The 27,591-nt window shown below is 44.1% G+C and overlaps 1 protein-coding gene across 3 annotated transcripts in view; it reads right to left on the bottom strand.

The window, feature by feature from the left end:
- Nucleotides 1-25,486, bottom strand: part of DENND3 (DENN domain containing 3) — a 53,358-nt gene extending 27,872 nt beyond the window's left edge. Inside the window, exons 1-9 of one of the 3 annotated variants that reach the window (XM_069854707.1) lie at nucleotides 25,376-25,486; nucleotides 15,928-16,204; nucleotides 14,826-14,941; nucleotides 13,340-13,479; nucleotides 5,813-5,924; nucleotides 4,908-5,027; nucleotides 3,071-3,289; nucleotides 976-1,097; nucleotides 359-514 (exon numbers count right to left, since the gene is read on the bottom strand). In XM_069854707.1, coding sequence (XP_069710808.1) covers nucleotides 359-514; nucleotides 976-1,097; nucleotides 3,071-3,289; nucleotides 4,908-5,027; nucleotides 5,813-5,924; nucleotides 13,340-13,479; nucleotides 14,826-14,941; nucleotides 15,928-16,204; nucleotides 25,376-25,459 — 1,346 coding nt within the window. In that variant the 5' untranslated portion in view covers nucleotides 25,460-25,486. Of the gene's footprint in view, nucleotides 1-358; nucleotides 515-975; nucleotides 1,098-3,070; nucleotides 3,290-4,907; nucleotides 5,028-5,812; nucleotides 5,925-13,339; nucleotides 13,491-14,825; nucleotides 14,942-15,927; nucleotides 16,205-25,375 lie in introns of those variants that run through there. The other 2 variants (XM_069854709.1, XM_069854710.1) reach the window with 2 other exon arrangements.
- Between the last annotated feature and the right edge of the window lie 2,105 nt (nucleotides 25,487-27,591).

Raw genomic sequence — 27,591 nt, 5'->3', positions numbered from 1 at the left:
TTCCTGTGCTGAGGACTCCAGAACCGAACACAGGACTCCAGGTGAGGTGTCACAGGGCAGAGCAGAGGGGCAGAATCACCTCCCTCAACCTGCTGGTCACACTTCTTTTGATGCAGTCCAGGATACAGTTTGCTTTCTGGGCTGCAAGCACACACTGCTGGCTTATGCTGAGTAACCAAATACTCTAATTATTGATATTCCAGCAGGCTAGGAGGACCTTTTTCTCATATTCTCTCACAAAACTTAAGAGATTTACAAAATATCTATAAAGTAAGATAAGATAACAGTATTTTCAGTGGCCGTAGAAAGGTCATGACCACTACCATATGCTCTTATAAAAAATATTATATCCACTCACCTGAAGATATTTACAATTAACTGCAAAGTTGTTTGCTGAACTTCTGTGTTCAGTTTCTGTTGCCAAGCCCTTCTACGCATTTGGATTTCAACAAGATCTGTGCCAGCTCGGAGATGGCAGAGCTCTAGATCATAATGCAGCTGAAGACTCTCTACTCTACAGAGAGAGAAATTACTGAGTTACATCTTAACATCAACAATTTTTTCATACCTTTTCCTTTAAGTTATTTAAAGCCTAACACATCTTACAGCTACAGAAAGCGCAAGACTGATTTGCAATTTACAAGCTACCCAGATTCCTGGAAGGCCTACTAGTACGTGTAAATCAGAGAACACCCGGACTCCTGAATGAACAGTAAAGTACAGAGCACAATTGGTATGAGTAATAAAAAAGAAACTGTTGTTCCTAGTATTGCAAACTAACATGGTTATGATTACAACTGCTTCAAGTTACTTGTTTATTAATTAATTCAAATTTTCAATTTGCCCTTATCAAGTACAGTGGGTTTACCTGAATGAAATAATATAATAATTAACAATACAAAATAAAAAAACTTCAGAAAGAGGGTCACGCGCAAATTATGCCCTAAAATAAACACAACTTCAGTGTCTTTTCACCTTTTTATGAAAGTTTCTGCTGCTTGTGCTGGAACATCAGGAATTTCAGGTTCCTCTTCAGCCATTTTTGAATGTGTAATATCTCCGTTATCAATATTAATTAGAATTAAGTCTTCAGTTTCCTTTTAACAAAAGAAAATAGAATTACTGTATATATATTGTAAATTACTCCTTTAAGTACTCCTCAGACAACGAATTATTTCAGCAAAGGGGTAAACCAGAAAAGGATTGACCTTCTTCCCGAAGTATAAGATCACATGGATAACTAAACAATTAGTTTCAAGAAAAATAAATGTCATTAAATGAACAGATACAAATGTCAGTACCTAAACATTTAGGAACCTAATATGCTCTTTATGTAGTATTAAATTAATAGAGGATCTCTAAACCCATCCTTGAAAAGGAATACACTATGAGGATATGTACAAAACAACGTGTAAGTACACAAAGAACCTCCTGGAAAGCCTTCTCCATTCATCATTTACACCTCTACCTACTCCGAGAAACGGCAGGGACAGCGAGGGTTTATACATCAGTCTCAACCACAGAAACACATGCTAATGCACAAAATGTCACATGGAGGTAAAGCCCATGCTAATCTCTCAGTCTGCAATTTTAACAGTTAAAGAATTTTAATAGTTAAAGATCAGACTGCAACGCAGTGTATACACAAGCAAACATAAAATCTTTTGTGGGCAACAGGTCAAGGGAGGGGATTCTGCCCCTCTACTCCTCTCTCTGGAGACCCTGCCTGTCCAGTTCTGGAATCCCAAACATAAGAAGGATATGGGACTGTTGGAACATGTCCAGAGGAGGCCACGAAGATGATCAAAGGGCCGGAGCACCTCTGCTATGAGGACAGGATGAGACAGTTGGGGTTGTTCAGCCTAAAGAAGAAAAAGCTCTGAGGAGACCGTATAGGAGCCTTCCAGTACCTGAAGGGGCTACAAGAAAGCTGGGGAGGGACTTTTTCCAAGGGCATGGAGTGACAGGATGAGGAATGGGTTTAAGTTGGAAGGGGGAAAATTTAGATGAAAAATTAAGAAGAAATTCTTCATGATAAGAGTGATGAGACACTGGGACAGGTTGCCCAGGGAAGTTGTGGGTGCCTCCTCCCTGGAAGTGCTCAAGGCGATGTCCAATGGGGCCTTGAGTAGCCTGGTCCAGTGCGAGGTGTCCTTGGCCATGGCAGGGGGTTGGAACTGGATACTCTTTAAGGTCTCTTCCAACCCAAACCATTCTACGATTCTATGAAAAGTGTGTTCTCTAATCTTAACTTATTTCTAATAGTGACATCATCCTACTGTTAGCTAAAATAAGCATTTATCTGCTTCATTTTAACTTCATTCTTTGTTCATATTGGACTTGCCTGGGTGGACCAGTTTCACTTTGGCTTATAATTAGATGGATTCATCTAATACAAATTTACACACCTTTGCTGCATTCGGTTTGGAATACTCACAGAAACCCTATCTGACACCGGTGAAAAGAAGTACATTCGCATTAGCCCTCCAGTATGATGCTGAGTTTTTCTTAAATCTGTTTTTGGGTAACCAAGATGAATGTCATCCACTGAAACAGGCTCCATAAAATAAGATTCTGGATAAAGACGACCAAAAATCCCTCAGAAAAATGGTGAGATCACATTGCTTTTTCTTTCTTAATTAAATACTTAGCTCCACTACAGGGAACAGCAGCAGCATTAGAGATGAAGCACATGTGCAATTCTTAACCCAGATGCCTGGAAGAGGCACCCAATTCATTGCACACAGCTCTGAGCAAAAAATAACCTCAGCAACCTGAAGGGCAACTATTTATACTATACAGAGGACAGGCAAGTAGAATTTTACCCCAAAAGAAACTTGAATTCACAGAAATCATGACATTATCCTGCAAAGAAAAGAAAGGTAAGGGACACAACAATAAATTTTTTCCTCTAAGTAAGTGGTCACATCAATATGGTCCCGTTACTTTTCATTTCTTCACTTCTCGCACCCCTAAGTAACAAAAGCAAGTTTCTAGATGCACCTGAAAGAAGTAAGGGAACAAAAGCACAGCGAGTGAACAGCAAGAGCTGAAATAGTTTAAAACATACCGTGCTCACTTCTTCAAAATGATCAATGTGACATCCCATAAGGAAAGATGTTGGGGCCATCACGAAATCCAGCATTTGACGAGACAAAATAGGCACAAAAGTGTGTTGCCACTGAAGAGGATGAAGGTACAACATAAAGCATTCAGCAACAAGTGTTAACAGAGCCCAGTCAGATGAGAAGAAAACTATTCTCTGCTCGGTCAAAATGCAGGTCAGAATCTGGAAAAAAAAAACCAGTAAATGGTTACAAAGAGATCTATCTAGAACTAAAAGATACGCACAAATATTTTATCTGCTTGTGAAACTCAGTTCATAAATTGGCACCAGGGGATGGGGAACAGGGGTTGCAGTCAAATTCATCACATGTTGTCTCTGCCACTCCTTCAAACTCACAGAGAGGTCTCTGTACACTCTTCCCTTGCTCCAGCATGGAGTCCCTCCCACAGGAGACAGTTCTTCTCAACCTTCTCCAATGTGGGTCCTTCCCACAGGGTACAGTTCTTCACTAATTGCAGCAGTGTGGGTCCCTTCTGTGCGTGCAGTCCTTCAGGAGCAGACTGCTCCAACTTAGGTCCCCCACTGGGTCACAATTCCTGCCAGTAAACCTGCTCCAACATGGACTCCTCTATCCATAGGTCCTGCCAGTAAACCTGCTCCAACATGGACTCCTCTATCCATAGGTCCTGCCAGGAGCCTGTTCCAGTGCGGGCTCACCATTGGTCACAGACTCCTTTAAGCATCTACCCGCTCCAGCATGGGGTCCTCCATGGGCTACAGGTGGATATCTGCTCCACCGTTAACCTCCACGTGCTGCAGGGGACAGCCTGCCTCACCCTGTTCTTTTTCATGAGATGCAGGGGAATCTCTGCTCCAGCGCCTGGAGCACCTCTTCTCCCTCCTTCTTCAGCGACATTGGTGTCTGCAGACTTGTTTCTCTCACATATCCTTACTTTTCTCTCCAGCTACAGCTGTGCAGGGTTTTTTTCCCCCTCCTTTTTATATATTATCCCAGAGCCGCAACCACCGTCATTGATGGGCTCAGCCTTGGTCATCGGTGGGTCCATCTTGGAGCCAGTGGCATTGGCCCTATCAGATGTGGGGGAAGCTTCCAGTAGCTTCTCAGAGAAGCCACCTCTGTAGCCACAACCTGGCCACAGAAACCCAACACATGAGTACTGCCTGCTCTCTGGACTGAGGAGGTTTACAGCCATCCCTGGAAAGAGGCTTCCAACCTGCTCTTCTTAGAGAAAGTGGCAGCAACGAGACTGATAACCTTGAGCAACCTAATTTAACTTCACACATGGCCTTTAAGCAGGGAAATGGATAAGGAAATCTACAAAGGACACTCCAAGCCAAATTATCTAAGGGTCTATGAAGCACTGAAAAAATTATTTGCAAATATTGTTTGTATTTTCTTGTCTTTCTACACCATTCACATTTTATTTACATGAAAGCACCAACTGTTATCAAACCATCCTACAGGTCTTTACCTGACACAGGAAAAAGGCTCTTATGAATGTCATAGAAATGCATGTAATGAGAATCAATCTGCTTGGATATTACTATTTTAAAATACACTCTTAGGAAATTTAGCACCTATTGCTAAACCACAGGAGAAAGAAAGCCAATATTCCTTAATCTAACCTGGTCTATAAATAACAACATATCTTAATAAGTGTATTTTATTGTGCCATAACTCTAATATGCAGAACTAACATTTCTGAATTCCTGGGCTTATAATGTTTTTTGGATAACTAAACACCTTGATTTTTTTCTAAACCATAAATGACCAGCACTGTCAATTTCTAATGCATTTTAAAGAATCAGTTAGTTATACCTGCAGCACCTGCTTTGGCTTGAAACACAGCAACGGAAGATGAAGATCCAAGTCAATAATTGGACTGTCTGGATCCTCTCGTGAAGGAATTATTATTTGAAGTGGTTTCATATTAAATACCTGCAATAACAGATGTTTTCCATTTACTCCTTAATGAAAATGTTCCCACAAGACATTTCATTTGGGGTTTTAGTTCCAACTACAAAATATTAACATTAATTGAGAGCAAGACAACAGGTATTTGCAGAAAACTGCAACAGAAAGAGAGGAAAATATTAAGACATAATAACTAGCTTGAAAGATGAACATGGCCCAGCATGGATGGGGTCTTGACCTCATTGCTCTCTATAACTACCTGAAAGGAGGTTGTGGAGAGGAGGGTGCTGGCCTCTTCTCCCAGGTGACAGGGGACAGGACAAGAGGGAATGGCCTTAAGCTCCTCCAGGGGAGGTTTAGGCTGGACATTAGGAAAAAAATTTTCACAGAAAGGGTCATTGGGCACTGGAACAGGCTGCCCAGGGAGGTGGTTGAGTCACCTTCCCTGGAGGTGTTTAAGGCATGGGTGGACGAGGTGCTAAGGGGCATGGTTTAGTGTTTGATAGGAATGGTTGGACTCGATGATGCGGTGGGTCTCTTCCAACCTGGTTATTCTATGATTCTATGACTGAGCAGCCTGATTCTTACAGGTACGCCAGCACTCAAGCCTGTGCCCTGGTCACACAGTTATTTTACGTCTAATAACACAGAGACTCACTTTTGAAGCACAGCTACCGACATCAGTTTTATATTAGCAAGTAAAACCTCTGATCTGACAGGGAAGAACTTGCCCCAGATTCTAGAAAACAACATCCTCGTGCTTTGTAAGACATATCTAACTAATTGTGAAATTTAGCATCAGTAATTACCAAGTGGAGTGGTCCTGGTGGTGGGCTGGGTATTAAAGATAATTTTGCAGCAAATTCTTTAATGTGTTCCTCAACATCAAAATCCATCAAAGGTCGCAGTTGCACAAGCAAGCTGAAATTAAAGTACAGAAAATTAATTTTAAATCATAGAATCACAAAATGGTTCATGTTGAAAGGGACCGTAAAGATTACCCAGTTCCAACCCCCCTGCCATAGGCAGGGACACCTCCCACTGGATCAGGCCACTCAAGGTCCATCCAACCTGGCCTTGAACACCTCCAGGGAGGGGGGATCCACAACTTCCTTGGGCAACATGTGCCTCACCACCCTCATTGCTAAGAATTTCTTCCTAATGCCTAATCTAAATCATCCCCCTTCCAATTTAAAGCCATTCTGCTTTAATAGTAACATGCAAACAGAAAAATGAAGCCTTTCTGCTGATAACCTAGAACTAAAAAATCCCACGATATTAGGAATAATGAAGCTATTATTACAGCTAATTAATTTCTAATTTATTAGCTACTTTAGCAGTTCCATTTGAATTTAATGATGCAGTTGTGTCAGAAGAGGTTTTTTCATTTCCATGCATAATCTACTACTGCATCGTGTACATCAGAGGATTCAGACAGCACACTGGGTCTTGCGACGGCAAAGAAAACCTGGAGGTGAGAAGCATCTAAAGTAGCATCTCACAGAGATTGCTTGAAGAACAAACCACTCACAGCTGCACCACAGTACATGGTGTTTCTCCCATCCCAAGCATCAGACATCAGCTCTGGGATGGAAAACAGCATTAGAGGAAAAGAGAGGATGTGGACATAGAATCATAAAGGTTGGAAAAGATCTCTAAGGTCATCCAGTCCGACCGTCAGCCCAACACCACTGTGTCTACCAAACCACGTCCTGAAGTGCCATGTCTATGTGTTTTCTGAACACTTACGTTGATGGCAACTCCATCAGCTCTCTGGGCAGCCTCTTCCAATGCTTGACCACTCTTTTAGTAAACAATTTTTTCCTAATATCCTGTCTAAACCTCCCTTGGCACAACTTGAAGTTCTGTCCTCTCATCCTGTCACTTGTTACTTGGTTGAAGAGACTAGCACCCACCTCAGTACAAGTTCCTTTCAGGGAGTTGTAGAAAGCAATGAGGTCTCCCCTCAGCCTCCTCTCCTCCAGACTAAACACCCCCAGTTCCCTTAGCTGCCTCTCGTAACCCCTGTACTACAATCCTTTCACCAGCTACATTGCCCTTTTCTGGATGCACTCTAGCCCTTCAATGGGTTGGGTTTTTTTTTTTGTAGTGAGGGGCCCAAAACACAGGATTTGAGGTGCAGCCTCGCGAGCACCAAGTACAGTAGCACAATCCCTTCCCTGGTCTTGCTGGCCACGCAATTTCTGATCCAAGCCAGGATGCTGTTGGCCTTCTTGGCCACACTGCTGGCCCATGTTCAGCTGGCTATTGACCAGCACCCTCAGGTTCTTCTCTGCTAGGCAGCATTCCAGACACTCTTCCCCAAGTCCATAGTGCTGCATGGGGCTATTATGTCCCAAGTGCAGGTCCCAGCACTTGGACCTGTTGAACCTCATACAATTTACCTGGGCCCATTGATCCAGCCTGTCCAGATCATGGAAATGAGCTTAACTGCAGAGGAATGTGAAGCAAGAGCCCCATTTAGTGCAAGGCCTAGGCCTGCATAAGCACTGCTCCTTGCTGTTGCTGCTACCAACACAAAGAACAAATTTAGTCATGCAAACCTGCCAAACATGTCCATTTCAGAACTGTATTCCCCTGGCTGTGTCAGGGCCACAAAGGTCATGCCGTTTACATTAAATGCCAGTGCATCTGGTGAACATTTAAACAAACGTGCTTTTAAGACGGCAAATCCTTAAAGCCAACGGCATTTCTGAAATGTTACTATTAAGAAGTTTGATATTTGTAGTAATTTTGGTCAGTACAAGCATCACATCCGTGTTAATAGCAAAAAAACCTTTACAAAATTAGATATTTAAACCTGCAAATCTAAACTTGGAACTTAATATGGTTATGGTGTCCCTTGAGGTTTTATTTCAGTTTGCAGTTTTACACTTTTCCTGCAGAAGAATACTACTTCTCCAGTAAGAAAGTGGTCTAGAAAGCAACTGAATAGATCCAGAGATATAATAGAATCGAGGACATGATATTTGTGTGTGGCATTTAGATTCCTGAATAACAATATTCCATCATATACTACTGAGCCTTTAAGTGGAGTGATGAGACAACTACCTAAAAGGAGGATGCAGTGAGGTGGTGTTGGTCTCTTCCTCCTTGTAGCCAGTGACAGGACAAGGGGAAATCACCTCAAGATGCACCAGGGGAGATTTAGGCTGGGTAATAGGAAGAATTTCTTTAATGAAAGGGTTGTCAAGCATTGGGACAAGCTGCCCAGAGACGTAGTTCAATCACCATTCCTGGATGTGTTTTAAAAGAGGAGTAGATGCCATACTTTGGGACTTGGTGGACTTAACAGGGCTGGATCAATGGCTGGACTCAATGATCTTAAAGGTCTTTTCCAACCTAAACCATTCTGTGATTCTGTGTCATTTACATTTACTAAATTCACATTTGGAACCCACCCTTAGCTGAGCACTAGGCTGTGACACGTGTCCCCCCAAAACCCACCAGCTACTTAGGGGGACAGAAGAGGCAGAGGAGGGGAATTTAAGATTTATCAAAGAAAACCAGACAGCAGAGTCATCAATTTAAACAAATAAACTGTCAGGCTTAGTAATGCCTTAGATGTGTCCTAATAGCACAGGCAGACCTGCCTCTTATTTGGTTTGTTTGGTAGGTTGTTGTTGGGGTTTTTTTTGAGACAAGAAGCACATAAACATATCCAGTAAATGTTACAACAGAAACAACCTGACCCTGACGCTGGAAAAGCAGCAGATGTACAGAAAGGACGGCAAGAGTTCCTTAATCAGTACACTGTGCTCTTTAATGCAATGCAATAGCAGCTGACAGCTCTGCACTGTAAACGTCTGCTGAAATAAATGAAGTAATCTCTGAAACATTAAAGCAGAGAGCTAAGGAGTTTATGAACCTTCCATTACCTCTATTAACTGTCCACAGACAGATGTTTCAGAAAGCAAGAAAATCTAAGAATAGGTCCTTTGTACCGCCTCAATGCTGTGAGCTATTTGCACGCTTCCACCTCTTCTCAAAGGAGCCAGAAGGACAAATAAACAGTCTGGAAGAATTACTGTTTGAATGGAGCCTATTCATCCACCCAAAATGGGAATTCATCCAGAAGGAGATTAATGCCAAGAATATTTCACTTCCCATGTAATGCAACAGATTGAGGTAAAACTACCCGTGCAAACTGCCCAAACGTCTCAATTTAAAACAGAACCTTAACAAATAACGAGGTAGAATAATCCAACAGCCGTGGTGTTGTGAAAACGGTCTGGATGCTGCTTGCTTTGGAAAAAGGGAGACACGTTCCATTCCAGTTGTTCCAGATTTGGAAGCACTCTATGCTAGTAATACATAATTAGCTATACAATTAATTGCGCAGAATATGAAGACCTTCGTTACTCTGATGAAAGCTTGCAAGTTCACCTTGCAGTTCAAAGAGCCTACATGAATTTGTAGTTTGGTGTTGCCTTTGTATCTGTTTAATCTCAGTTTTCAGTTGTAATTTCTAATACATTCTGCCATGTGAAAAAAATTAGGAACCCAGGTTTTCTCTGGGAATGTTTATGAAAATAAAAAGACTTCGAGGACTCTTGTTAATGAAAACGAGTCCTACCCCACCTATAAGCAACCACGGGCACTGCAAGTGGTGACAAAAATAAGCTACACAGCAGAATACTGGAGAAAAACAAAATCATTTGCTGCAAAAAGGTCCTGAATGGAAGCAGAATTCCTTCAGATGTTACTTCAACATCATCCCTTTGTTAGCAATAAGAAGTAGTATTTTTTCCACTAGTTCTCACAAAGGAAGGGCTACAAGAGGTGGTTTGAGGTCCCCTAGCAAGTGTTTTCAAATCTCCAGCCTCATAGAATGATTAAGCATTTGAAGCAACCTGCAAGGCACCGCTGAAGCATACCAAGGACACAAGTGCGCTGTTGGATGTGTCACTATTTGCTAAGTATAGGAGGCACTACTGCTTGACTACACTCGGTCAACAAAAACATTTAATTAGATTTTCAACCCCCTGGCCACCTGATTACAGCTAAGGCATGTAATGAAAATAACTCCCTTTCTGCTTTACAGGAAAACGTCAACATTTTATCATGTTACAAAAAGCTGAAACATCCTCAGCTGTGAAGGGCATTAAACTCCAAATTTATCACCAAGGTCTTTACTGTAATTGCTTATATTCCATTCAGAACAGCCACACATCCTGCCAGCTGTTTCATGTTATATGGAAAAATTTCATCAACATCACTAAAATACAGAAAAATGGTACCTCTCCATGCCTCCCTTTCCTCCAGCTCAAGTTATGCTCTTAGCACAACAGAACATCTTTTCCTAAAAACACCCCAAACAGCAAACAATCTGAAATTATCTGTCATATAGAATCAAGGAAAATATGTGATAATTACAAGGTTTATCCAGAAGAAAATATTATGGAAAGTTAATCAGCTGAGTTTCCAGTACAGCGGGAAACACCAGTGCTGAATGCACTTGCATTCCCCTCTCCTGCCAGTTAAACATACTTGCATCTTACACTTAGATGCAGAAGCAAAGGAGAGAGGAGCCATGCAACTGTCTGACAACATGGTACATGACCAGGATAACACACGGTATTAACACAGTTGACAACTCCCCTATACCTATTCACATATTTACAAATCATTTAAAGCGTGGATGGTGAGTTACTGACAAATCTGAAGTCCCCTTAGAAACCAGTACAGACTAAGATTAAAGGGAAAAGCCATACATAGTAGTTAGTTTGGATGCTAATGCCTTAAATAGGTACAAAACGCTACAATACTCTGAAATTTCCAACATAAGAAGGATATGGAACTGCTGGAATGGGTTCAGAGGAGGCCACAAAGATGATCAGAAGGCTGGAGCACCTCCCATACAAGGACAGGCTGAAAGAGTTGGGGTTGTTCAGCCTACGGAAGAGAAGGCTCCGGGAAGACCTCATAGCAGCCTTCCAGTACCTGAAGGGGGCCTACAGGAAAGCTGGGGAGGGACTTTTTACATCAGCATGTAGTGATAGGTTGAGGGGAAATGGCTTTAAATTGCGAGGGGGAAGATTTAGATTAGATTAGATATGAGGAAGAAGTTCTTCACAATGAGGGTGGTGAGGCACTGGCACAGGTTGCCAAAGGAAGTTGTGGATTCCCCATTTCTGGAGGCGTTCAAGGCCAGGTTGGATGGGGCCTTCAACAGCCTGGTCTAGTGGGAGGTGTCTCTGCCCATGGCAGCAGAGTTGGAATTGGGTGATCATTAAGGTCGCTTCCAACCCAAACCATTCTTTGATTCTATGATACATGACCAAGGCAGAAACATTTAATAATAATGTTTATAATATGCACCCTGATGCAGAAGCTTGCATCTCTAGAGGGTTAACTCCACCTGGTTCATGTCTGCTCTAAACAAATGCAAGAGACCTAGAAACATTTTTGTAACCTTCAGAATTTTGCATGGTTTTCCCCCAAACATTCTCCCACCTCACCCTTCCTGGGCTATTTAAAAACCCATTCCACTTCTTCCAGCTCAGAGATGTCTCACTTCAGAGAAGAGATTATTCATTTATGAATACACTACATAAACCACTGATGAACACCAGAATTGCAGAGCTGACTCTATACTATTGATATTTTCCACCTAGTGGAAAGCTTGTGTATAGTGACCCCTCAAACAGGCTGGGTTCGCAGTGAAAGAAGCGTGGATCCTATTATAAAGGCTGGATATAAACAGTAAAGCAGCTGGTATGTAGTTGTTAGGAGTCATACACACAGATTAGAGTTTACTTGAGATTTGAGACTACACCAATGCAGCAATGAATCAGCTCCTACAATCAGCTGATGTAATTGCCTTAAACATAAGGAGTGGGGAAAGTGATCTGGACAGGGAAGGAGAAAGGGAAACAAATCCTTTTTTATTTATCTTGATTCTGCACTAACCCAGTTTCCATAGCACTGAAGTCCCTTGTCCACATTAAACGCTTTTGCTAATGCTTTAGAAACAAAAGAGCTAAGGTAGCGCAAGCAGCGTCAGCGATGTGTTTGCTCATACTCGAGGGCTGCCACAGTGACTCACTTCTGGTATCACAGCTCTTTTGGAGGCAACATCTGAACTGCCCAAGAGGGAGGCACTGCTTCCTTCCTCCAGAGCTCTCTCCACTGGAACCAGCGAAAGCCAGTCAGCGGTCCAGCCAGATCCCAGCCCACAGCACCAGGAAGAAGTGGTGCATGGGGTTAGGAAATGAGTGCTCAGTCTCATCCTGGTATGTAGCTGAGTTAGGGGCTAGTGATGCACCTCAGCTAGGAGCCAGCAAGCACACCCTTGCTTGCTCATCTGGTCAGCAAGCCGACCGCTGGTAGAACAAACTGGAAGATTCACGCTCCAACCTAAACCCCTAACATCTTAACTTAGGTATGAGAACTAAATAACTGCAAAAGGAACATCCCAACTTCAAATCTGACTTTAGAAAGCTTAACTGGAATTCAGTGAAAAAACTCTTCAGCCTTTGGACTGCAGATTTGCAAGCGCAGAATACCCAGTAACATCTAGTGTACAGAGACAGCCGCCCTGATGCAAGGAGCTTTTAATCTATTTCAGAATAGAAGCTCACATATTTTAATGTTTTAGCCATAAACCAACACACAATCTCAAAATAGTTCAATTGCTAAATAATAAGGCAGACTCATGTTCACTTGTCATAGGACCATTAAGGCTGCGAAAGACACCTAAGATCATTGACTCCAACTGTCAGCCCAACTTATCTTTTAAGTTATCTATGCTGAGGAGTATTTGAATGTTTCTAACAAGTGAAGTACTCAGTATCCCAATATCTTCTCTTGTAGTTTTACAACAGCCAAGTAACCACTTTACTCCCTCAAGCAACTTGGATTACTTGGTTAAAGTGTCATTAATTTCTTATTAATACATATATTCATGTTCTTATGACATTTATTTGGTGCACTACAAAAAGGTTTTTGTGCTTTCAAAATGATTTTCACCAGCATGGCAAAATTATAGTTAACCATCTTCCGAAAAAAACCCTAAATCTTCAACAAATCTGTTCCCTGTGAAACAGTATTTTCTAGACTTAACAAAAAACACAAAGAAAATAAATACAACATCATAAATATCAAGGAAATTAGTTATTAGTTGCACTTATTGTCTGGGAAACATTGATATTGCATTTCTTCTTTTCCTCTCCCACACATGTCACACTACCATAACTTAAAACTCATGCTGGTTTTAGCATTATATGCAGCTTTCCTGACCACATCATGCAAGTTCCTGTATTAAAAACTGCACAGTTATTTCCAGGAGAAAGACACAGGACAGTAATTCTTACCAAGAGAGACAATCCTTGAGGGCATTATAATATGGATATCGGGATATAACACAAATAGCAAATGGTACAAAACAGGCAGGCATCTTCCCAGTCTGTGCAGATTCCCAGTGGGCCTGCCCATTCGAGGCAGTACAGCTATCCTGCAAGAAAACTACAGATTAATGTGTTTTTGTTAATCATGAATATATGGCTGATATTTTCTTAAGAATCCCAGAGATACAATAACCAATTCCCTCCACATTTCAAGGGGATTTGGATGCCTGTCTCCCTTAAGTTCTTCAGAAAAAATGACAGCTTACAAGACTTAGATATACATATTAAAAAGAATTTCAGTGTAAAAGGTATTTAGAAAGAACACAGGGCACCCTCTTCACCAAAAAAGATGTCCAAGAAAGTACGCTTCTAAATATCCCAAACGCTTAATTGAAGTCCATAACAATTCTTCCTAATGCAATGACTTTTCGAAGAATTTAATATACAATGGCAACCTGAAGCATGACTTGCTCAGTATGTACAAAATCACAGAATGGTTTGGGCTGGAAAGGATCTTAAAGTCCATTCAGTTCCAACGCCCTTGCCATGGACAGAGACACCTCCCACTGGATCAGGTTGCTCAAAGCCTTGTCCAACCTGGCCTTGAATACCTCCAGGAAGAGGGCATCCATGATTTCTCTGGGCAACCTGTGACTCTGCCTCACCACCCTTGTAGGAAAATTTCTGCCTAATATTTCACGTAAATCCCTCTTCTTTCAGCTTAAAACCGTCACTCCTCACCCTATCCCTGCACTTTCTGATAAACAGTTCCTCCCCAGCTTTCTTGAAGGCCCTCTTTAAGTACTGGAAGACCGCTACATGGTCTCCCCAGAGCTTTCTCTTCTCCAAGCTGAACATCCCAACTCTCTCAGCTTGTCCTCATATGGGACAGCCCTCTGGTCATTTTTGTGGGCTCTTCTTGACCCACTTTAACAGGTCCATGCTTTTCCTGCACTGAAGATTCCAGAGATGAATGCAGGACTCCAGGTGAGGTCTCATGAGAGCGGAGTAGAAGGGGAGAATCACTTCCCTTGCCCTGCTGGTCACACTTCTTTTAATGTAGCCCAGGATACGTTGGCTTTCTGGACTGCGAGCGCACATGGTTGGCTCCTGTTGAGTTTCTCACCCACCAGCACTGCTAAGTTCTTCTCTTCAGGGCTACTCTGAATCCATTCACTGCCCAGCCTGTAATTTTGCTTGGGATTGCCTTGACTCCAGTGCAGGACCTTGCACTTGGCCTTGTGGAACTACACAAGATTCACACAAGCTCACCTCTCAAGCCTGCCAAGATCCTGCTAGACAGCTACTAAAAAATCCCTCTGGACTCCTACTAACATTAAAACCTATCTGTTAACTGATTTCATAAATTAAACATGACACTATTTTTAAAGGGTTTTGTTTGATTTTATCTATTTTAATATGTTTTAATAAAAGCATGAGTTAAATAACATACTTGCATACGCTGGTAGTACTGTGCAACAACACCGTATGTTCTGTTACCGCAGACATCTGTGAAGACCAGGAAATGAATGTGGTCCTCTTTTGATTCAGAAGCTATATGAAGTCCTCCTGCAATGAAGGCAGAAACCTTTTTTTAACTACATATTTAACTACAGCTGCTTGAAAAGTGATTCATGACAAATACAGTACATATCCACCTAATATCAAGAGGAATGTCTCATTTAAAGGGATTAAAATGCACACATACAGCCTATTTAATCTGAGGGTTGTTACAAAGATTGTGAGCTGCACATCGCTGAATAAGCAAAAAAATTGTGTAGTTATTCTGCACTTTAAGTGGCAAAACACAATAGATGGAGTTTGTTCACTTTTGATTTCCTTTCAAGATATTTATAAGGTCTGCAATAGTGACATGCATATTATGCATATTAAAATTCCTGCAATTAAACCTGGAGGAAACAGCCACTACTGCAGGCACATTTTAATACCAAATGAAATGTGAAAGAGTACACAAGAAAAATTTGGAAGCATGTGCATGTGTGCACTTCTTTCAAACCAAGATTTACCAATAAGGGCTAAAGCAACTTTCAGTTTCCCTTGTTTGCAGGTGCTGCAGCTGCTATTGCAAAGAGATCTGCTCCACACCACACAGCCACACAGAGTAAGGGCACCCCATTCAGGTAACGGCTGCTTTCATCACTGAACAGCCCACAGACACAGTTTTTATACAGTGAAATACAAAGAGATAGAGAAGACGATCATACAGTCATAGAATGGATTGGGTTGGAAGGGACCTCAAACATCATCCAGTTCCAACCCCTCTACCATGGGCAGGGACACCTCCCACTACACCAGGCTGCTGCACAAGGCAAACCTGACCTTGAACACTTCCAGGGATGGGGCATCCACAACTTCCCCGAGCAACCTGTGCCAGTGCCTCACCACCCTCATCATGAAGAATTTCTTCCTAATGTCTAATCTAAATCTTCCCTCTTCCAATTCAAAGACATTCCATAATAAAAAATAGGACATTTGTTGATCCATAGTAAAGCTATTAAACCAGTTCTTACTATGAACTGTGAAACCTGCCATACCTGGAAAGCACAACTGTGGCAAACCAATAAGATCAATGTCTTTTGGAACTGTAACATCTTCAGTGTCAGGTGCTTTCTGCTCCCCGTTGAGGCTCTTGACAGTTTCAATCTTCGGTCTCTCTTTCTTCTTTCGGAAAGACCGACGTTTACTTCTATTCAAGTTATTACTGCCTGTATTAGTCACCTGAATATCATCTCTGCTGATAAATGGAGGCACAAATACAGAAAGAACTTCTGGATCAAGAGGAGGAAGACTTTTGGGTTTTCTCTGAGTACTCTATAAAAAAAAACAAAACAAAAAAAAACCAAAAACCAAACACTAAGCAGACACTCCTACAGACAGGGTTTTTTAAACCATTTCTAGCCTTGTTTTCACTCTACTCCTAAAACTGTGGGGTTAGAATACTTTTTTTTCTTCTTCCTAAATAATTAATTTTTCCTTCCAATTTCTTGGTTTACATATGTTTATTCAAGGGCAACACCCTGGGCATTTTTAGTAGCCAAAGAAACATTCAAAATGCACCATATCAATATTTTGCCTTTGGCATAAGAAAACTAACAAATAGCAAAGGTAATATTTCCTCCTTTGAAATGTTAAGATTAAGCATAAGCTACACTTAAAAGAAACACTGGCAATAAAGGAAACCAGGCAACAAAAACATGAAAACAAACACAAAGAGCTAACATCCTTAGATAAGTTTTTGTTCAACTTTAGGAAAAGCTACATTTTAACTTGGAATAACTGTTACAGAAAAAAAACCTAACAACAAAAGCACATGAGCTTTCACAAGACAACTTTTAACTTTCTGAGGCAATTAAGAAAGTACAATTAAAAACGACAATCACTGCTAAAACAAACATCATTTAAAGACATTGTACAACAAGAAGCTGTGAAAACTTCTCCATATACTGATGACTACGTGGAACAGTCATCCTGAGAGCATGTATGACATTAAAACATGTTTAGTAGGCAACTACTGCACTGAAAGCCCTTGCTGCCTTGCTATAAAAAAAAACACGGAGGAAGCAATCAAAAGAGGAGATTTCCTTGTACTTGGGAGCACTTTCTGTCTTCCTGACCATATAGTAGAGACAAGTAGCTGCATTTTCAATTACTTCACCGCAATTATAATCCTTCCTGCAAGGTCAAAACAGCCAGTAAAGCTTTGTTTAGTCAACGGATGTTTGGAAACAGGAAAGGCGAGCCTCATTGTGGCTATAAAGACGTTTCCTTTTCAACCTTTTGCTAACTGACTGAAAGACAGATGAAGCATATGTGTTGTTTTTACCTTCAGATATGATTCATAGGCATTACTTATATTTAAGACACTCCTTGAGAACTAACATTGGCTCCTCTCATCATTTGCTTACTTTTTAAAATTACAACATAAAGCTCTATTGCTTCACTGAAGACAATCTCCCTCCATCCAACTTTTGGAACAGAAAGTCTCAACTTATTAGTCTTAGTAGGTGAGTACACGAGTAACCTTCTTCATATTTGAGCGTCATAGGAAAAATGAGAAGGAATACTTACCTTCATGATGCATTAGTTACTGCATCCTAAGCTCTACCTTATTCTATAATACAATACCTGAAAAAAAGTACTTCCCTAAAAATAAGTGAGAAAACACTCTGGTAATGAACATTTGAGCCTGAACTAGAAAGTAATTACACGGGAAAAGACAAAAGTTCAGATAAGAAACCATCATAGAATCATAGAACAGTTTGGGTTGGAAGGGACCTTACAGATTCAACAGTTCCAACCCCTCTGCCATGGGCAGAGACACCTCCCACTAGATCAGGCTGCCCAAGGCCCCATCCAGCCTGGCGTTGAACACCTCCAGGGATGGGGCAGCCACAGCTTCCCTGGGCAGGCTGTGCCAGCGCCTCATCACTCTCACAGTGAAGAAATCCCTCCTTATGTCTAGTCTAAATCTGTCCCTCTCCAGTTTAGACCCATTGCCCCTCGTCCTATCACTACAAGCCTTTGTAAACAGTACCTCTACAGCCTTCTTGTAGCTCCTTTCAGGTACTGGAAGGTCACTATAAGGTCTCCTCGGAGCCTTCTCTTCTTCAGGCTGAACAAGCCCAACTCTCTCAGCCTGTCCTCATACGGGAGGTGCTCCAGCCCTCTGATTATCTTTGTAGCCCTCCTCTAGACCCATTCCAACAGTTCCACATCCTCCTTTTGTTGAGGATTCCAGAACTGGACACAACACTCCAGATAAGGTCTCACAAGAGAGGAACAGAGGAGCAGAATCCCCTCCCTTGACCTGCCGGCCATGCTTCTTTTGATGCAGCCCAGGATATGGTTGTAAGCGCACATTGCTGGCTCATGTCAAGCTTCTCATCAACCAGCAACCCCAAGTCCTTCTCCACAGGGCAGCTGTCAATCACATCATCCCCCATCCTGTATTGAAACCGCAGATTGCCCCAACCTAGGTGTAGGACCTTGCACTTGGCCTTGTTGAACACCACGAGGTTTGCACAGGCCCACTTCTCCAGCCTGTCCACCTGTCCTACCGGTGCGGCAACTGCACCACTTAGCTTGGTGTCATCTGTAAACTTGCTGAAGGTGCACCCAATCTCACTGTCTATATCATTGATGAAGATATTAAACAGCACCAGTCCCAGTACAGACCCCTGAGGGACACCACTTGTCATGGATCTCCATCTGGACTTTGAGCCATGGACCACTACTCTCTGAGTACAACCATCCAAACCAGTTTCTTATCCACCGTACTGTCCACCCATCAAATCTAAATCTCTCCAATTTAGAGAGAAGGATGTTGTGGGGGACTGTGTCAAAGGCTTTACAGAAATGCCAAGAGATCACATCTGTTGTTTTTTTTCAGTACATTTAAGAGATAGCAATGACTTTAAAAAGCACGTTACAAATCTAGGTACTGAGTGCCATATCCTGCCATGCTAAAAACTCCAAGTGCTGTTTTCCTTTGATGGCAGCTCATGTACATTTCAAGTGAAGATACTGAAAATGCAGATAAATCCAACATGATGACTCTCAAAACAACATACAGCTAAACATTCCAGAAGGAAATTAAGAATTAAGGCTCAGCCCTGAGGCGGCTGTGCAAGAAAAACACAGACCTACTCAAACAGTAGCAATCTCAACTTGGTCGATTTGCCCGGCAGAGGTTTTCATACAGAGTTGCTTTGACAGGGCAGCTCCCTGGCTTACATTGAAGGCATCTCTGTGATATCAAGTGCTGGATGACAGCCAGCAATTTGAGAGCATCAAAGTTTAACAGCTTCTAAAACAGCAGCTCCTTGATGTCTTGAACTGTAACAGAGGCATTGAACACCACTTTTTCCCCTCAAAGAACAGCACTGTCAGCGCTGCTGCTGACCCAGTGACTCAGTCAGCAGCACTCAAGTCAGCTCATATTAACATCTGCAGCCGAAGTTGTACTTTCTTACCCTTTCAGTTCAGGGAGAGTGAATAGGCAGCAACATTAATTGGTTTCCATTACTCTTTGAACATCTTATATTCTCTGCTTCTACTATTACTTCTTCATTTCAAAACACTTCTCTTCTGTTGCTTTTTACTATCAAATGTCCTTGCAACATACATAGCTTCTTATAAACACTGATGCCTTTTCTTTCCTGTAATTCTGCAAGATTTCAGAAGTCTGGGATTTTATTCCATCCCCATTTACTGATTATTTTCCTGTAACAACAGTGCTGTGCAGGACACAGACAAGAGACAGACTTTTCAGAATTACTTCCCTATTTTAGACACAAACAAGAGTGTTGAAATCACAGATCAGTGTGTGATGTCAGCTACTCGTCATTTCATAGAAACATAGAGTCACTAGGTTGGAAAGGACCCATTGGATCATCGAGTCCAACCATTCCTATCAACCACTAAACTATATCCCTCAGCACCTCATCCACCCATCTTCTAAACACCTCCAGGGAAGGTGACTCAACCACCCCCCTGGGCAGCCTGTTCCAGTTGCCCAATGACCCTTTCCATGAAATATTTTTTCCTGATGTCAAGCCTGAACCTCCTTCATCTCATTCTCCTCTTCCCATCACTGAAAAAGTTAATTTCATTGTGAATGTCATGAAAGAACCGGCTTCTTTAAGGAGAAATCGGGCAGAGAAAAGTTAGAAGCCTTAGAAAACCTAGGTTGGAGAGGACCTCTGGAGGTTCTAGTGCAACCCTTTGCTCAAAGCAATGATAACCATTAAGACCAACCATATCCTGGACTGCATCAAAAGAAGTGTGACCAGCAGGTCAAGCAAGGGAGGTGAGGTGATTCTGTCCCTCTGCTCTGCTCTTGTGTGACTACACCAGGAGTCTTGCATCCAGCTCTGTGGCTCTCAGCACAGCAAGGACATGGAGCTGTTGGAGACAGTCCAGAGGAAGCCACGAAGATGATCAGAAAGCTGAAACACCTCTCCTACAAATACAGCCTGAGAGAGCTAGGGTTGTTCAGCCTGGAGAAGAGAAGGCTCCAGGCACGCTTTGTAGCAGCCTTCCAGTACTTCCAGGGGGCTACAGGAAAATGGGAACAGACATTTTAGCAAGACCTGTTGTGACAGGACAAGGAATAATGTTTTGACACTAAGGGAGGGCAGATTTAGACTGGACACAGTGAGAGTGGTGAAAGACCAGAACAGGTTGCCCAGGGAGGTAGTGGAGGCCCCATCCCTGGAAACATTCAAGATCACGTTGGATCAGGATCTGAGCAATTTTATCTAGTTAAGGATGTCCCTGTTTACTGCAGGGGTGTTGGACAGGATGACCTGTAAAGGAGGTCCCTTCCAACCCAAAGTATTCTATGAGTCTATGATTTCTTTGAAGTTAGATCAGGTTGCTCTGGATTTCATTCAGTTCAGTTTCAGAAATCCCTTAGGAAGGAGATTCTTCTCCCCTTGTGCTCCAGCCCTCATACAGCTCAGCTTCTTCTAGCCTCACTCCCACCTGTCAGCAGTTCTCCGGTATTAAGGTACCCAAGTTTGGGAAAGTACTCCAGAGATGACATCAAAAGTGTTGAGTAACAACAGTAGTAGTAATAATTGCTTCCATTCCCCTAATAACCAGCGCTCAGCTGGATTACACTTCATTTCCTTGGCAAAACTTGACACCCAAGGGCATGACAGGAGAAAATTAAACAGATTTGGCGGTTCTGTCTGAACCAGCAGGGCCAGCAAGCACAATGCAGACACTGTATGAGCCAAGATCTGCACCACTGACTGTGGTGGGCACATACAGAACCCAGCAATGGAGCCAATCAGAAGATCTGAGATGTCTTGCAGACAGCTTGCACGTCGCACTTCCCATATCCAAACCCAGCTTTGTAGCTGAAGATAACTTGGAGGAAAGAATTCTTATCAAAGATGGCTATATGATCTTTACTACTGTACATCTCATTCTTACAAAACGCACTCTTCCAACAAAAAAAAGTCAGCTCTAGCTAAAAGCAGCAGCCTTTGATCTCTTCAAATCGAAATCTTAACAGTGACAATTAGCTCGGCAATAATCATAGAACAATCATTGAATCATAGAATGGTTTGTGTCAGAAGGGACTTTAACGATCAGCTCTTTCCAAACCCCCCAGCCATGAGCAGAGACACCTCCCACTGGATCAGGCTGCTCAAAGCCTCATCCAAATCTAAATCTCCCCTCTTTCAGATTAAAAATGTTCCCCCTCGTCCTGTCACTCTTTATTCCTGATAAAAAGCACCTCCTCAGCTTTCCCAGAGCCCCCATGAAGTACTGGAAGGCAGCTATAAGGTCTCCCCACAGCCATCTCTCCTCCAGGCTAAACCACCCCAACTCTCTCAGCCTGTCCTAACATGAGAGCTGCTCCAGCCCTCTGATCATCTTTGTGGCCTTCTCTGGACTCACTCCAATGGATTCACATACTTCCTGTGCTGAGGACTCGAGAACTGAACACAGGACTCTAGGTGAGGTCTCAGGGGAGCAGAGCAGAGGGACAGAGTCCCTTCCCTTGCCCTGCTGGTCACTTCTTTTGATGCAGCCCAGGATATGGTTGGCTTTCTGGGCTGCACACATATATTGCTGGCTCATGTTGTGCTTCTTACCCATTAACACCCCAAGTCCTTCTTTTCAGGGCTGCTCTCAATCCATTCTCTGTCCAGCCTGTATTTGTGCTTGGGATGGCCCCAACCCAGGTGCAGGACCTCGCACTGGGACCCTGCACCTCATGAGGTTTGCACAGATCCACCTCTCAAGCCTGTCTAACTCCCTCTGGATGGCATCCCTTCCCTCCAGCATGTTGACCATGCTACTCAGCTTGGTGTCATGAGCAAACTTGCTAAGGGTGCCCTCAATCGCACTGTCCATGTCTGCGACAAGGAATTTAAACGACACTGGTCCCAATATCAATCCCTGCGGAATGCCACTTATCACCAGTCTCGACCTGGACATCAAGCCCAGAGAGTTCGCTTTCATGAGCTTCAATGCAAAACTGTAGTTTTGTTTCTGGAATTCTAATTATCAACAGGACGGTCATGTATGACTTCTCTCACTTTGGGAGTTGTTTATATCATGTTCTCGCTGACTTGATTGACCTTATTACCCTGTATCACAATAAAGTTAAAAATGCACCAACATGCTTTTGAGGCCAAGATCTGAAGCACTATCAAGTTTTTTGGGACGTGGTTTAGTAGGTACAATGGTGTTGGGCTGACGGTTGGACTTGATGACCTAGGAGGTCTTTTCCAACATTAATATTTCTATAGTTTTTGCCCTGGTGTTTTATCTGTAAATATCAGCAGAGGTTCACTACTTTCCACTGAAATGTTCTTATTTTCTCTCAATAAGGTCTCTGCTTTCCACATTCACAGAAGCTACACACAAAACATATTCTACTGTTTCCTCACGTAGACAGTGCTACAGAAGGATCAGGAAGTGGAATAAATCTGTAAACCTGCTTTAAGGGAGTGATTGAAACTCCTGAGGTGTAGCAGCTTGCAGGAGCGTTACTATAGTTAATATCAACCAGCGTAGGGACCACTTTCCATTCTGACACCTATTTCAAACTGTGAGCAAAGAAATAACACTGTAGTGCAATCAGAATAATGGAATGGCTTCTACTATTTGTAAACAATTTCTTATTTTTTGTTCTATGAATTTTTTTGAAGGAATGAGACCAAGCTGAGCAGACTGAAATGAAAAAGAAACCCCCCTTCTTTTGGGTTTACTTCCCTCACAACACACACAGACCGAGTTCAAAAGCCTGGTGGTGACACTGATGGCACAACTACTTCCCCAAGTTGAACGTACACATGAATAAGATGCTGGAATTTGACTCAATATTAAAGGTTTTTCCCAACCTAAATGATTCTGTAATTTGCTGGTATCACTTAGGAAGCTTTCACATCAGTGAAAGGCATCTCCTGAGTGAGTGAGCAGCAACAAGTTTAACAAAGACGTCTTTATCTGATGCTATTAGAGCACACAATCAAATTCAAGTTCAAGCAAGACAACCGAGATCCTGGGAGCAGCTTGGCTTTTCAGCACGCGCTGGAACCACAGCGGGGCAGCTCCTAGTTAGCTAACAAAACAACCAGCACATTTTAACAAAGCAAAATCAGGAAGAGGACTTTAACTGCTAACTCACATGTGAAGCGGTTACAGTCATAAACAAATCGTAAACCACATCTTCAAAGCAGAAACCAACCCATCGACTTCTGCCTTATATGAACTGTTGATGCTCTGCCAAATTCAGAGTACTCGCTGAGCTTTATCTCAGTACAGGGATTTAGGCCTTGTGTTGTCCTAAGGATAGAAGTTAACGAGTTTTATTGCCTTATCATTAGTTTTTATCTCCAACGGAAGACAGGAAATGGGATATCACCAAGTAAAGGATGTGCATTGTTCAAATATTTTGCTGTTTCTGCTTATATAAAGCTATGCTGCATTCTCCATCTCAGCTCAGAAAAAGTGAAATTACTTAAAGAGAAAAAGTGAAATTCCTTCATGCTGCTACCAAATTACCCCCACTTTGCTGAGGATCTCCTGTCAAAACTAGCAGGGCGAGGGTGGTAATTCTGCCCCTCTACTCTACTCTCATGATACCCTGCCTTGAGCCCTGTTTCCAGTTCTGGAGTCCTCAGCACAGGAAAGACATGGATCTGTTAGAGTGAGACCAAAGAAAGCCACGAAGATTATCAGAGCTGGAAGACCTTCCGTAGGAGGACAGGCTGAGAGCTGGGGTTGTTCAGCCTGGAGAAAAGAAGGCTCTGCGGAGACTTAGAGCAGCCTTCCATTACTTCAAGGGGTCTACAGGAAAGCTGTGGGGAGGCTTTTTATCAGGGTGTGGAGGGATAGGACGAGGTGTAATGGTTTTAAACTGAAAGAGAGAAGATTTAGATGAGATATTAGGAAGAAATGTTTCCCTCTGAGGGTGGTGAAGCACTGGCAGAGGTCGCTCAGAGAAACTGTGGATGACCCATCCCTGGAAGTGTTCAAGGCCAGGTTGGATGAGGCTTTGAGCAACCTGATCCAGTGCAAGGTCTTCCTGCCCATGGCAGGGGGGGTGGAACTGGATGGGCTTTAAGGTCCCTTCCAATCGAAACCATTCCATTTTAACAAGGCCAAATGCCGGGTCCTGCACTTGGGGCACAACAACCCTATGCAGTGCTACAGACTGGGGGAAGTCTGGCTAGAAAGCTGCCTGGAGGAGAGGGACCTGGGGGTGTTGGTTGACAGCCGACTGAACATGAGCCAGCAGTGTGCCCAGGTGGCCAAGAAGGCCAATGGCATCTTGGCTTGGATCAGAAACAGCGTGACCAGCAGGTCCAGGGAGGTTATTCTCCCTCTGTACTCGGCACTGGTGAGACCGCTCCTCGAATACTGTGTTCAGTTCTGGGCCCCTCACCACAAGAAGGATGTTGAGGCTCTGGAACGAGTCCAGAGAAGAGCAACAAAGCTGGTGAAGGGGCTGGAGAACAGGCCTTATGAGGAGTGGCTGAGAGAGCTGGGGGTGTTTAGCCTGGAGAAGAGGAGGCTGAGAGGAGACCTCATTGCTCTCTACAACTACTTGAAAGGAGGTTGTGGAGAGGAGGGTGCTGGCCTCTTCTCCCAAGTGACAGGGGACAGGACAAGAGGGAATGGCCTCAAGCTCTGCCAGGGGAGGTTTAGGCTGGACATTAGGAAAAAATTCTTCACAGAAAGGGTCATTGGGCACTGGAACAGGCTGCCCAGGGAGGTGGTTGATTCACCTTCCCTGGAGGTGTTTAAAAGAAGGGTGGACGAGGTGCTCAGGGACATCGTTTAGTGGCAGATTGGAATGGCTGGACTCGCTGATCCTGTGGGTCATTTCCAACCTAGTGATTCTGTGATTCCATGAAAACAAGTTTCCTTTACCGCCCCTATTCTCCATCCGACGAGAACAGCAAGAAGGCGACCCCGCGGCTTCCCCGCCCCGAGCCCGGCCCGCACCCCGCTCACCTGCAGCAGCGTCCGCACCCGCTCCCTGGTCACGCCGACCAGCAGGCAGACCTCCAGCAGCCCCGCGGGCAGCGCGTCCTCCATGGCCCCGCGGCGACTCCGCGACCCGGCGGCGGCGGCGGCTCCGTCCCGCTCGGCCCCGCCCCCTCCCGCCAGCGCCGCGCTTTGACTGGCCACGCCTCCCCCCCACCCCCGGCACGGGTGGCCAATCAAACTGCGGCGGTTCCTCCTCCCTCGGCTACGCCCCGCCCCCTCGCCGCAACACCGAGGTTTGATTGGGTGCGCCACCCGTCGCTCGGAGGTCGGTGACCAATCAAAACGCAGTCCGCCGCGGCGCCTTCCCTACGGCCGGACAGAGTTCGCCCCGCCCCTTAAGGCAGCACGCACGTTGATTGGCTGAGCTCCCCGTCGCTCTGACTTCTGTGGCCAATCAGAACCTTGCTCCTACCGCTAGGTGGGACCCGGCTCGCGCGCTCCCGCGGCAGCAGTCCGCCCAGCCCCTGACAGCAACGCGGTGTTTTGATTGGCTGCCTTTGCCCTCGCTCTGAGAGCTTTGTCCAATCAGAATGGCAGGAGGTGACTGGTGGGCGGGGCGGGGCTTAACCCTTCACCTCCCGCTGCCGGGGAAGGCGCGCGGGGACTTCGGGCTGAGGGCTCAGTGATGCTGGAAATGCCGGCAAATAAAGTCTCTCGAGTCCCATATTGCGGTTTCAGAAAGGAAGCATCCTTTATCAGGCCGGGGCAACATAGAATCATAGAATCATAGAATCACCAGGTTGGAAGAGACCCACCGGATCATCAAGTCCAACCGTTCCTATCAAACACTAAACCATATCCCTTAGCACCTCATCCACCCGTGCCTTAAACACCTCCAGGGAAGGTGAATCAACCACCTCCCTGGGCAGCCTCTGCCAGTGCCCAATGACCCTTTCTGTGAAAATTTTTTCCTAATGTCCAGCCTAAACCTCCCCTGGTGGTGCTTGAGGCCATTCCCTCTTGTCCTGTCCCCTGTCACTTGGGAGAAGAGGCCAGCACCCTCCTCTCTACAACCTCCATTCAGGTAGTTGTAGAGAGCAATGAGGTCTCCTCTCAGCCTCCTCTTCTCCAGGCTAAACAACCCCAGCTCTCTCAGCCGTTCCTCGAAAGACCTGCTCTCCAGCCCCTTCACCAGTTTTGTTGCTCTTCTCTGGACTCGCTCCAGAGCCTCAACATCCTTCTTGTGGTGAGGGACCCAGAACTGAACACAGTATTCGAGGAGCGGTCTCACCAGTGCCGAGTACAGAGGGAGAATAACCTCCCTGGACCTGCTGGTCACGCCGTTTCTGATCCAAGCCAAGATGCCATTGGCCTTCTTGGCCACCTGGGCACACTGCTGGCTCATGTTCAGTCGCTGTCAACCAACACACCCAGGTCCCTCTCCTCCAGGCAGCTTTTCAGCCAGACTTCTCCTAGTCTGTAGCACTGCACAGGGTTGTTGTGCCCCAAGTGCAGGACCCGGCATTTGGCCTTGTTAAACCTCATGCCACTGGACTCAGCCCAGCGGTCCAGCCTGTTCAGATCCCTTTGCAGAGCCTCCCGACCCTCCAGCAGATCGACACTTCCACCCAGCTTAGTGTTGTCCGCAAACTTGCTAAGGGTGCACTCGATGCCTTCATCCAGATCATTGATCAAGATATTGAACAGGGCTGGACCCAGCACTGAGCCCTGGGGAACCCCACTTGTCACTGGCCTCCAGCTGGATTTCACACCATTTCCCACCACTCTCTGGGCCCGGCCATCCAACCAGTTTTCCACCCAGGAGAGTGTGCGCCTGTCCAGGCCAGAGGCTGACAGTTTCTCAAGCAGAACGCTGTGAGAAACTGTGTCAAAGGCTTTGCTGAAGTCCAGGAAGACCACATCCACAGCCTTTCCCTCATCCAGCAACATGAAGCAGCGATCTCCATCAACCACGTGCAGCGAGACGAAAGCTGGTTGCATTATAAATCTCCTACTTACATGCATGTGGATAAGTTTTCCCAGAGGTCTTATGCATGTTCCATTAATTTCCAAATATTAATGTTATTGTGAACATCACAACAATCAAATCTCTTGCTCATTTGGAGCTGGACCCAGCTCTTCGCTTGACCTTGCATTTGAGAAAAAGACTGCAAACAGGTGATGGCAGAAGAAGAGAAATCTGTTCAGCACTGATCATACTTAATACAAAAAGTTATCAT

This window comes from Phaenicophaeus curvirostris, chromosome 3 (genome assembly GCF_032191515.1).
Source record: "Phaenicophaeus curvirostris isolate KB17595 chromosome 3, BPBGC_Pcur_1.0, whole genome shotgun sequence".
In the NCBI taxonomy this organism is placed as follows: Eukaryota; Metazoa; Chordata; class Aves; order Cuculiformes; family Cuculidae; genus Phaenicophaeus; species Phaenicophaeus curvirostris.
The sequence above is the reverse complement of the archived record's forward strand: the minus strand, read 5'-3'. Positions and strand labels throughout refer to the sequence as shown.